At 47.2% G+C, this 12,929-nt stretch overlaps 1 protein-coding gene across 1 annotated transcript in view; it reads right to left on the bottom strand.

The window, feature by feature from the left end:
• The window catches only part of LOC142283211 (uncharacterized), an 89,865-nt gene extending 77,934 nt beyond the window's left edge, over positions 1-11,931 (bottom strand). Inside the window, exon 1 of the mRNA XM_075333095.1 lies at positions 11,867-11,931. Within this exon, the coding sequence (XP_075189210.1) occupies positions 11,867-11,888 (22 nt within the window). The 5' untranslated portion in view covers positions 11,889-11,931. The remainder of the gene's footprint in view (positions 1-11,866) is intronic.
• Positions 11,932-12,929: the final 998 nt, after the last annotated feature.

The following is a 12,929-nucleotide window of genomic DNA, read 5'->3' as shown; positions in this document are numbered from 1 at the left end:
GAAGTACAACATATCCATGAATATATGAATACAAAAGGGGAGGGAATTACCTGCTGTCGTGGAAGGTCCTAGAAACCGAATTAACGGTAAGAATAATTCTTATTTCTCTAGTCCCTTCCACGACAGCATAGGAGGAATACCAAAGAATTAATACCTGGGGGGGACCACAGCCTGCAGGACCTTCCTGCCAAAAGACAAATCCCTGTTGGAATCCAGATCTAAACGATAATGCTTCGTGAAAGTATGGAGGGAAGACCACGTAGCCGCCTTGCAGATCTGCTCAGGAGAAGCCCCTGCCCGTTCAGCCCAGGAGACAGAGGTAGCCCTGGTGGAGTCCGCTGTAAATCCGGTAGGCGGAGAGAGATGCTGAGCGAGGTAGGCGTCTCTAACTGCCCGCACAATCCAGTTGGCGACGGTACTCTTAGCCACCTTCCTGCCCTTATTTCGACCAAAGGGCTGGATAAACAGGTTATGATCAAGGCGCCAAGAAGCAGTAACCTCCAGGTAGTGCAACACTGTCCGACGAACGTCCAAAGAATGAAACACTTCCTCACCCGGAGTCCGAGGATGCTGACAGAAGGAAGGTAGGATGATGGACTGAGAACGGTGAAAATCCGAAACCACTTTGGGAAGGAAGGAAGGATCCAGCTGAAAAACAATGCTGTCATCTCTGATGGTCAGGTAAGGCTCCCGAATAGACAAAGCCTGAAGTTCCCCGACTCTACGAGCAGACGTAATAGCCACAAGAAAGGCAGTCTTGTGAGAAAGAGAACGAATGTTACAGGAGGACAGTGGCTCAAAGGGTGACTGAGAAAGTCCGGTAAGGACCACATTGAGATCCCAGCGAGGCGTCAGGACCCTCTGACATGGACAGAGCCTACTAGCGGACACAAAGAACCGGCGGATCCAGCGATGATCTGCCAGAGCCGTGTCAAAGACTGCACTGAGTGCTGATACCTGAACCTTCAGGGTGCTAGGCCGAAGGCCTAAGTCCAATCCACTCTGGAGGAAGTCTAGAATCTGCGCAACATTAGGCCGGAGTGGGTCAGGAGGCCGAGAACCACACCAGGAGGAAAATCTCTTCCAGATTTTGTTGTAAATATTATTAGTCACTGTTTACGGTTCTTCTGTAGGGTAGCCACAACTTTGTCAGATAGTCCTTGGGCCTTTAGTGCCCGGGCCTCAGAAGCCAGGCAGCCAATTTGAGTTTCTGGGGATCCGGATGGAAAATCGGACCCTGGGATAGTAAACTGGGGTCTGAACCCAAGAGGACCGGACCGTCTATCCCGAGAGTCATGATCAGGCTGTGATAAAAATAGAAGAAAAAAACAGAAGTTGTGCACTGCACTGCTTACCACTCTGTGGAAAATGCTGCAAGAAAGTCCTTTGGCTCAATTCCATGTAGAGCCTGTCTTGTGGGTGCTTGAAGTGCAGATCAGCTGCTGTATCCTCACATTGGACTTGGCTGAAAAAAACAGTTGACGGCAAGTGGAAGTCCTGAACTACCGTGGTGCTATATGCCAAGAAGCCAGAGCAAGTACCAATATCATAAAAAAGAGAAGTTTTGGCAGCACTCTGTGGTGTCAAGAAATCTATTTTATTTTTCTTTTTTGCAGACAGGTGATACAAACATGAGGGAGCAGGGGGAGCGGAGCACAAGGACGACGGTACCGTTTCGCACCTCTAGGGGTGCTTTCACGGGTCCACACCATGATCAGGCTGTACCAACTCCTCCGAGGCCACAGCGGGGCTACCAGGATAGTTGTGACCCCATCGTCTCTGATCTTCCTCAGGGTCCGTGCGAGAAGAGGAAGAGGGGGGGAAAGCGTAGGCGAGGCAAAAGGACCAATCGTGGCAGAAGGCGTCCACCCCCAACGCCTTGTCCCGAGGGTTCAGGGAGAAAAATGTTGCGACCTTGCGATTTCCTGCTGAAGCAAAGAGGTCCACTTCTGGAGCACCCCACCTTGCCACCAGAGAGCAGAACACTGCCTGATCCAGACTCCATTCCCCCGGATGAACATCCCGACGACTCAGGAAATTTGCCTGAAGATTTAGTGAGCCCTTTAGATGGACTGCAGAAAGGGATAGCAGTGATTGTTCCGCCCATTGAAAGATCCGGGAGGACACCGACTTCAGGGCGCCCGATCGTGTACTGCCCTGATGGCGGAGATGTGCCACTGTTGTGACATTGTCTGAGTATACCAGGACGTGAGAGTCCCTGAGCCGCAAGGAGGGCTTCCCTGACTGCCCTGAGCTCCCGGTAGTTGGAGGATTGGGAGCTGACATAAGGACTCCAGACCCCCTGAAATGGGGAGTTTGCCACCATAGCACCCCATCCCCGCAGGCTGGCATCTGTGGTCAGTGTAACCAGGGGTGCCTGAGTCCAGGCAACCCCCACCTGCAGGTTGTTGGGCCGCAGCCACCAGAGAAGGGATGAGGAGATGGGCCCCGAGAGGCGAAACCGTCTGCTTAGGGATGACGGGAGTCTGTCCCAATGCGCCAGGATATGATCCTGGAGACACCGAGAATGGGCCTGAGCCCACCTGACTGAGGGAATGCAGGATGTCATAGAACCCAGAGCCGACATAGCCGCTCAAAGTGTCGGGCGAGCCTGACTGCGAAGCTTTGATATTTTGGCTAACAGAGCTACCCTGTGGCCTTCCGGGAGAAAAGATGCCTGTCGGTCGGAGTCCAGCAGCACTCCGAGAAACTGCCAAGTGGAGGAGGGGTTTAACTGTGATTTTTTTGAGATTGGGAATCCATCCCAGGGACCGAAGGATTCCTAAAGACTTTTCCACATGGCTCCGGAGGGTCGGAGCAGAGGGAGCCATGAGAAGAAAGTCGTCCAAATATGGAACCAGACAGATACCCTGCAATCGTATGAAGGCGACCACCTCTGCCATGATCTTTGAAAAGATCCTTGGAGCCGAGGAGATCCCGAAGGAAAGTACATTGAATTGGAAATGAAGCACTTCCTCCCCGTGTAGAACCGCAAACCTGAGGTATTGCCTGTGACCCGGATGGACGGGCACATGGAAGTAGGCGTCCTTCAAGTCTATAGAGGCCATCTGGTGGTGTAGACCTATCAGGGGAATAGCCGATTTTACTGACTTTATCTTGAACCGCCGGTACCTGACCTGTCGGTTGAGACGCTTTAAATTGATTATTATCCGGACGTCGCCAGACGGCTTCTTGACAAGGAAGAGGCGGGAGTAGTGTCCTATCCCTTCTTCCTGACTCGGGACTGGGGAAATGACCCCCGAGTGCAGTAGCTCTAGAATCTTTGCGTACAACAGAGCCTGTGAAACCTGCGACGCCAGAGCTGTGACTCGGAGACCCGGAAGAGGGGGGGAGATGAATTCTATTAGGAGACCCTCTGAGACGATCTTCAGAACCCATTGGCAGGAGGTTATGGACCACCACTGGGGAAGAAACGCCGAGAGTCTTCCCCCCATCCGAGCCGAGTCACTGTTTGTCCTGCTGAGGACGTTGTTGATGTGGAGGGATGAGGATGTTTCTCCCTCTACCCTTAGGATAGCTCCACCGGCCCGCTCTCCCTTTTCCCCTGGGTTGGGAGGCCGGAGGCAGTGAGGAACGAAAGGACCGCTTCCTGGTGGGTCTAGGATCAGGTAAGGCCTTACAATCAGTCGCCTTGTCCAGAATATCATCCAGGGCAGGCCCAAACACCAAATCCCCTTTAAACGGAAGGGAGCAAAGCCTCATTTTGGAGGTGGAGTCTCCACTCCAGGCCTTAAGCCAGAGGGCACGTCTGGCAGAGTTAGATAGAACCGAGGTCCTGGCCGCCAGGCGGACTGATTCCACTGAGGTATCTGCCAAAAAACTGGTAGCCTTCCTAAGTAAGGGAAGGGATTCCAGCAACTCCTCCCGAGGGGTACCTTGGGAAATATGAGCCTCCAACTGGTCTAACCACCTAAGTAGGGACCTGGATACACAAGTGGAGGCAATGTTAGCCTGAATAGAAGAAGACGATGCCTCCCAGGATCGCTTCATTAGGCCTTCTACCTTCCTATCCATCTGATCCTTAAGTTGGGAAGTATCTTCAAAGGGAAGCGCCGTTTGTTTAGCTACCCTAGCCACCTGTACATCTACTTTTGGGACCTCCCAATGTAATCCAGAAGGTTCTAGAGGAAACCGGCGTCTAGGGTCACTCCGTACCCGCCTCTCAGGAAATTCCCATTCCTGAGAGACAATATCCAGAATATTGGCATGAACCGGAAACCCTAATTGTTTGACTGTTTTCAGGCCAGCAAACATTTCATCCTGGATAGAGGGAAGAGACTGTACTTCCTCTAACCCCATAGTACTCCGAACCGCCCCAATAAGATCCCCCAAATCTTCTGAGGGAAAAAGAAAGGATTGGTCAGACCTCCCAGAGGGAAATCCTTCATCAGGACCCTCTGAGGCGGAATCAGCGTCCTCATGATCAGACGGGGCTGACTGGAGTTTCCTTTTCTTTGGAGAAGAGGGTACCAGGAGCAGGGAGGGAGGCTAGTGAGGCCTGAATCTCCTGTTTCATCATGGACCGCAACTCGTCTACCAGGGACGGTTGTTCGGCCCTAACAATCTGGTCCGTACACTGTTGGCAAAGCTTCTTATCCCAGACTGCAGGGAGCTTCCTTATACAGACTGGACATTTTTTAATCTTTTCATATCTGTCAGGTCTATCCGGTTTATCGGACTTCTCAGACTTCTCTGACTTCTCAGACTTCTCTGACTTTTCATTTTTGTCAAGTTTCTTAGTGGCCTTGTCCTCCTAGAAAACACAGACCAGAAAGCCATAAATTATCCGCCTGAGACCTATGCCTGAGGGACCATCCCCCTCCGTACTTACTGTTGCAGGGGGCACACTGGGCTCTGCAGATGCAGCTGCAGGGGAAGACATGACAGGGAGCACGGCCGAATCTCTTACCATGAATCTGACGTCTTCACGGCAGCCCTTATGCAGAAGGGCCTGCCCCCCCAGTGACAGCTAACGTTCCCCGCCTCCTGCATCCAGTCCCGGACAGGCCGAGTCAGTGTCGGCGTGTCCTCCACTCTGCCTCCGCGACCGGAAGTGCTCAAACCGGAAGTTCGCTAAACCGGAAGTCCCGCACACGGTAGCACTTCCGGATCGCTCCAGCAGCGTGCATGCAGGAAGCGGCCGGTGACTCAGGGAGGACGCCGGCCGGGGAGCTCCACAGCCTGCATCACCCCAGAGGAGTTCCGGAAGGCTGGAGCAGCGGTCCCCCACAGCGTGAGGGAACAGCAAGGGAGGAGCGGCGAAGGCCCGACCGATACTGTCCGGCTTAAGGTAAGAGGGGAAAAAAAAAAAAAATTTTATACTGTAGTTCGCCGGCCACCACAGCATAGGAGAAAAAGAAAAAACCTCTCCATGCCCCATGGGGACAGGAAAGACACTGGCTATGGGAGGTGGGAGGGTCCTTTTAAACCTCTTGTACTTCCTGTCCCAATTAGGGCGTGGAGAGACAACCTCCTATGCTGTCGTGGAAGGGACTAGAGAAAAATGCATGCATTTTTCCCGCGTTTTGGGGCGGTTTTGATGCATTTTTGCCTGCTTTTATGTCCCTGCATTTTTGTCCCTGCATATGTTTAACATTATCAATAGCAAAGCACAGGAAAAAATGCAGGGACCTGCAGAAAGAAGTCACATACTGCTTCTCTTTGTTGCAGAAAAACTGCAGCAAAACCTGTAAGGTAAAAAGAAGCAACGTGCGCACAGCATTTCGGATTTCTCATAGACTTTGCTGGGGAAGGACTGCATGAAGTTTATGAACACAAACTAAACCAATTCTCCCTTCCAACACTCTTGCACCCCTCCAATCTATCCTATACTCTGCGGTCCGCTTAATCCACCTCTCCCCTTGCTAGTCCCCAGCCTCGACACTCTGCCAATCCCTTCACTGGCTTCCCATCGCCCAACGACTCCAGTTCAAAACATTAACCATGACATACAAAGCCATCCACAACCTGTCTCCTCCTTAATTTGTTACCTAGTCTCCCGGTACTTACCCGCACGCAACCTCCGATCCTCAGAAGATCTCCTTCTTTACTCCTCTCTTATCTCCTCTTCCCACAATCGCATACAAGATTTCTCCCGTGCCTCCCCCATACTCTGGAACGCTCTACCTCAGTATATCAGACTCTCCCCTACCGTGGAAAGCTTCAAGAGGAATCTGAAGACCCATCTCTTCCAACAAGCCTACAACCTACAATAGCCCTCAGTCCAGTACACCACTGTGCAACCAGCTCTGTCCTCACCTATTGTACCATCACCCATTCCCTGTAGACTGTGAGCCCTCGCGGGCAGGGTCCTCTCTCCTCCTATACCAGTCTGTTTTGTACTGTTACTGATTGTTGTATGTATACCCTCTTTCACTTGTAAAATGCCATGGAATAAATGACGCTATAATAATAAATATTAATAATAATAATTCTGCACCAAAAACGCAGCAATAATGCAGCAAAAAAACAAGTGTGCACACAGGGCCTAAAAAGGATAATTTGAGAAATCTTAGGTTTAATACATTATGGTTTATTTTACACCTTAATTCTATTTGTGTTCCTTCGTGATTTTGCTTCCATCAGTCTGACTCTACAATATGCACATTTCAATAAGAACAAGTAAAAAAAATAGCTTTGGATTAGGCTTCATTTATATGACAGTGTACAGACTTCTATTCTTTGACCAAACAGCAATCTCTTAACCTGAAGTAACACCATCATGTATGCCTATGAGCTGTTCGTTTGGGTTAGGAGACCCATGGTAAATACAGAGGTTGTGATCCACAAATAAACTGTGAAACACAGACATATAAATAAAGCCATATGTTGAAAATAAAACAAAAGAACAAGATGTGAATTCTACGTAGGAATACCAATGGATACTTGCTGTGAAAATCACATCTCCCTCAAGAGCTTTCACTTTCATTCAATGGGTTCACTTTACTAAGAAAATTACACAAGAATCCTGATGCAAATGTATCATGGAATTACATAGTATGTAAAAATATTAACAAACATTATAAAGAAAAAGGAGCAGCTTAGACAAGCTGTAAAATGAGTACAATGTATTAATATTGTTAGAGTTATAAAGCTGGGCGGATCTTTTGAAATTTGCATTTGCCGACTTTCTCCCAAAAATTAGATTTGTGTGAAAAAATTTGTGTGAATTGCATAAAAAAGCCTCTAATTGCTGGAAAATATCTGCAGAATACTGAGTTCTCCTTTAACATGTTTTGAAAAATTATCCAAATTGGCCAATTAGTTGTATACATTGCAGTTGTTTATTGACAGGTGGTAAAAATGGAGGAAGCCATGGGATTTTCACATTGCTTAGTGCAATAATTATCCCTGTTTTAGGGGTATAAAGAGATCTGTACTTTGCTAAATGAAAAAGCAATAGCTTTGTTATTAGTAATCCAAAAATGATACATTTAACACTACAGGTGTACTGTACTGTTGTATACGTATGTAAAGTGCTGTGGAATTAATAGCACTATATAAATGAATAAATATTGTATTATATTTTCAATGAGAAGACAAAATGGGTTCTTAACGAGAAGTGGAATAAAAATAGGAAATTACAACAGCTTTTGCCAAACTGTCCAATTATTCCCTTATTTTTAGAGACAAAACAGTTGTACTGTTTTGAATGTGAGGAAGATGTTTCTTGAGGGTTCAAAAATATGAGTATGTTTCCCAGCATCAGTAGGACATTAAAGTTTTTTGCAGACATTGCAGTGAGTTGCAGGTTGAATTGCAGCTAATGGAAAAAGAAAGTATTCACATTATCATCCAATGCGAGTGTGAAAGCGCAGGTGAGTGTGATTTGTTTCTAAGTGTGATTTGGATTAAGTTTGTGACTTGTGATTCAGTGAAAGGGTATTTTGGAATCCTGCATCAAATACCTTTGTTCATTGCTAAGTGCATTTCTACCCATCTCTTTAATTTACTTATACATTCTTAATTAATTTATATTCTCCCTACAGCTCACAAATCTCTTACCTTACTATCAGTTTGCTTAAGGGTTAATTACATTGGACTTAAGGGATAGATTCTGAGGTATTGGTATATTCAAAAAGGGTTACTAAATAATTACAGGTGGGAGTTCATAATTATGGGTTTATAAGTAGCAGCTGCTTGGGTTGGCACTCCTTTGCAGACATTGCTGTGAGTTGCAGGTTGTTTAGCTGCCAAGGGAAAAGGAAAATATTTAACCATCTTCCATTGTAAGTGTGATTTGTTTCTAAGTGTGACTTTGATTAACTATGTGACTTGTGAATCAGTGACTTTGGATTCAGGGAGTTTAGAAAGGAGTAACTTGTACTGTTTGTATTTTTGTTTAATATTTCTGTCTTGTGCAATCCCCATTAGGAAAATATTATCCATTATTGACAATGCCATTCAGTGTGCATCTTGTAGCATGTATGCAATTGTGACGCCCCTGGACTAGTCAGGGCGTCACAGGGTACTGCACTTTCTGCTCTTTAGTGCAGGACTCAACCCCTCATGGTTCTGAGTTCCCAACCTATGGTACTGCCTCCATCAGCATTCAAATCCCAACCACATCTCACACCACACCCTGGCAGGCACACCAGTGGGCTGCCTAGCTGGAATAGGGCTGCCTACCTAGGGGTCAGGCAGACTGGTGGGAGGGAAGTAGAAAGTGAAGTTGTAGCCCTCGAGAAGTGAGGAGCTGGGGAGTGGTGGCTCCCTGTATGTTACAGGTTGGGTCGCAGATGGTGGTCTGGGCCTGGAGGAGTCAGAGACCCAGTCGCAGGGTATTGAGGCTGGGTGCCTAGACCTGGTCTTGGAGGACCGTCAGCAGCTTGAGCCTAATAACCGGTCCTGGACTGAAAGCACGGCGGGATACAGGACCCTAGGTCAGGGAGTAGCTTCAGGCAACCCGGCAATTAACCTGTGGAGGATAGTGACTTTATTGACTGTCCCCAAGAAGCTCAGAGATCAGGGGCACTAGCGCAACGAGGGGAATAGGGCTTTCCAACCCACGCAGCCCACAGAAATCCCAAGCGTGAGCCTTTGAGAGTGCAGCTCTACTACAAACAAGTAGGGAGCGGGGCCCGGACAGCTTTAAGCCAACGTGCCACCAGAACACTTCTAATTTGTGCATGGAGGCAGGCACCGGATCACCTGGCAGTAGCAGAGGGAACGGATACTCGGAGGAGCTAAACCAAGAGGGCAGCAGCACCCAGAGACTTGGTTTACCTTGTTGTCAGAGTCTGTTTTGCTGTCACATCATCACACTGCCTGAGTGAGTACATTGTCCTCCCCTGCTCCCAACAGCACTGCGTTCCCTATACCTCCAACATCCAGAGTCCCGGGGCCTTACCCTACCCATGGAGGGAACGTCATCTGGCTGCCCCTCTCCATCTTCCCCAGGTATGCCCATCGTCAGCGGTGGTAGTCCCCTTACCGCGAACCACGTGTGGCGTCACAAACTCTTATCCCCTGTAAATAGTCCCCTTAACATTTGAGTGGCCGCAAGCCCCCAGGTCCGGAGATCCTCAAGCCACAGCAGCAACCCCGGATCCGAGCAGTTCGACCGCTGCAGGGGCAGCACACAACCCTTGAACATCTATTTGATGGTGCATGCTGCTTGGTGAGATGTGTGCACATTGTGCATTTGAAAGCCCAGCTACTGGATTTAAAAGCCTGGATGCCTAAATAATTGAAAATATGATATTATTGGTCATGTGCACTAGATTCTGTGATTGGGTGCTGATCCAGGGGACTAGTCTGATTGCCGAATGTGGAATCGGGAAGGCATATTTCCCCTAATGTGCAGCTTACTGTCTGCTACATTGGGTTTTTGTCTTCCTCTGGATCATCATATTAGGGTATAGATTGTACTCAATGGACTTAAGTCTACCTTCAACCATAAAAAACTCTGAAACTACGAAACTAAAGTACTATGAAACACAGTCGTCAGCCAAGTGGTTTGTGGCTGGCGTGGCTCTGCAGTGGATGTGGCAGGGGCAGCATTGTAGAGCATTAAGGGTACTTTCACACTTTCATTCAGTGCAGTCCGTCACTATGGAGAATAGCGCAGTCCGTTAACGCACTGCGCTATTCTCCATAGACTTGTATGAATGACGCACTGTAACGTAAGTGTCAGCGTTGCATCCGCTAGACGACGCAGCATCGTTATTTTGACGCTGCGTCGGACGGAGGGAACGCAGCATGTAACTTTTTTTGAGAGGCGGAAACCTTTATTTTTCACAGCGCATGCTCAATTTTTATTTTTTTTTTTATAAATCACAACTTTATTTTCTTTCTCGGTGGCCAAACGTTCAGCTGAGCGCCCGGCCGCCGGCATGTGAGAGCTCTCAGCTGAGAACCCGGCCGCCGGCATGTGAGAGCTCTCAGCTGAGTGCCTGGCAGCCGGCATGTGAGAGCGCTCAGCTGAGCACCCGGCAGCCGGCATGTGAGAGCTCTCAGCTGAGCGCCCGGTCGCCGGCATGTGAGAGCGCTCAGCTGAGCGCCCGGCCGCCGGCTATTGAGAGAGCTCAGCTGAGCGGCCGGCCGCCGGCATGTGAGAGCTCTCAGCTGAGTGCCCGGCCACCAGCATGTGAGAGCGCTCAGCTGAGCACCCGGCAGCTGGCATGTGAGAGCTCTCAGCTGAGTGCCCGGCCGCCGGCATGTGAGAGCGCTCAGCTGAGCGCCCAGCAGCCGGCATGTGAGAGCGCTCAGCTGAGCGGCCAGCAGCCGTTATGTGAGAGCGCTCAGCTGAGCGCCCGGCCGCCGGGTGATCAGCTGATCATTCACAATAGTCTGCTGCCGGTAAAACTGTAAAGAAAAAAAAAAAGAAAAAAAAAGCTTTCCATTGTTTTGTACGATCCGTTGCATCCGTTGTGCCATTATATGCAACACATCCATTGCATCCGTCACACAACGCAATGCAACGGATGCCGTTCAACGCAAGTGTGAAACTAGCCTAAGAGGGAGCAGGCAAGAAGATGTTAGCAGATTAGGGCCATGAAGGGCAGCCCTGGCAGCAGCAGTATAGTCAAGCACTTTTCAACCTCAGTGGGCACAGTACATCAGTTCAGGGCACACTAGGCACAGTGCCCCCCACCCTCATACTGTTTCTATACATTTATAATTTCTGTGTGTTGCATTGCAAAATTATCCCAACCTTTGGTGATTTTTAACTATATATTAATACATTTATGTTTTATGAGTACTTTTTTGTTAGTTTCAGGATTCTAAATTGCTTACAAAATATTTTTTGTTTTTATTTTATTACCATGCTGAGCATCCATCGGATATACACAGACACTTCTCTTCTGTGAGCCATCTCGACTTCCATTGTGTCAATTTATCTTCGCAGTGATAATGTTGTTATTCCAGTAGTGCCTCTCTGATCCCGCTGAAAGTATTCACTGTCCCAGTACTGTCATATTCCAAAACTGCAGCCTCCATGGAGGCCCAGAGTACAAGGTGTGCTCAGAGGCACAGGTAAGGGAGGCTGAAACTGACCACCCCTGAACAAGACAAGTCTGGGACAAGAACTATCTGAAGACAGATTTTTCAAAGGTTTATGGACTGATAAGAGGAAAGTGACTTTTGACAGACCATACACATGGGAGAAATATCTTGTTGTAATTACATGTGGAGAAGACCGCAGTGCCACATTCCTTAGACCCCCTGAGTAAGCCATTACATTGTGTGCTGTGCAATCTGACTGCAGTGATGGTCCCATAGCTACACAATATATCTCTAACCTTTAAAAAGTATTTGACAATGAACTGAACATATTATAATTTTCTCTTGAATGTATGCAGCTAAAACACTTATCTATAATATATCCTGTATTATTCCTTACCTGGCAAGGAGATAGTTTCCATCTTTAGGATCAGTATTTCTCTGTTCCCTTGTTTTCCACTGCCACCGTCTTCTTCGACGAAACGTAAAACAGAAAGTTAAATCTATTCTAAATGGCAGGGAGGAGACTTCTGTTCACAGAAGGAAACACAGCAAAATCTTAAAGGAGCCGTCTTCTCTTATTTACAATTGTCAAGAGGCACCGAAAACTTCTCTTTACCTCTATTGATGATAAAGAAACTAGGAGATAAAATCTTAATCAAAGGTCAATTTCTAATAAGAAATAAACCATTATATATTAGGAATATACAGTATGTGTAAAATATATACAACTCATTCTACACCTCTAGAATATATTGTGTTTCTAATGTACTTTTATACATTTTGTGAAGGATAACTGCTATATTAGTTTAGACAAAAAGACTGACGTCACTCCCAAAACTGCAATGTGAACAGGTGCATAACTGAACATGACATAAAATGACAAAAAAAGAGACAGTTGCACAATGAAATGCTAAAGCATGAAAACCATGAATGTAAGAATATAGACATGCGTTACTGCTAAAAGGGAATCTAAGAAAAAATTGAGATATTTAGCATACAAAACCAGCCATTTTTCTATCCGGAAAGTAGCCTTGACGTGGCCACTGGGCAGATATAAAAATAGCCATTTTTGTATGCTAAATATCTCAATTTTTTCTTAGATTCCCTTTTAGCAGTAATGATAGCTATATTCTTACATTCATGTTTTTCAAGCTTTACCATTTCAGAGTGCAACTGTATCTTTTTTTGCTATATTAGTTTAATTAGCAACTGTAAGAAATTAATATTTTAGTTATCTTTACTGCTAAATTACACCATATTAATTAGACTGTCGCTATATATCCCAAACACTGACAATGCTGTCATATATGTGGTACACAAAAAGCCTTTGCTTTACTCACCCTCCCCAGGTTTAGTGCCACTAACCGACTGTCTGTTGTTTTCTACAGCGCTATCAGATCTGTAGACAATTAGTGAGCTTAGCGGCTCTGAGCGCTTTCCATTATCTTCTCAGGCAGAGG

Source organism: Anomaloglossus baeobatrachus, chromosome 2 (assembly GCF_048569485.1).
Source record: "Anomaloglossus baeobatrachus isolate aAnoBae1 chromosome 2, aAnoBae1.hap1, whole genome shotgun sequence".
Lineage (NCBI taxonomy): Eukaryota > Metazoa > Chordata > Amphibia > Anura > Aromobatidae > Anomaloglossus > Anomaloglossus baeobatrachus.
Note: the sequence above shows the minus strand (reverse complement) of the source record. Positions and strands in the feature narration are given on the sequence as shown.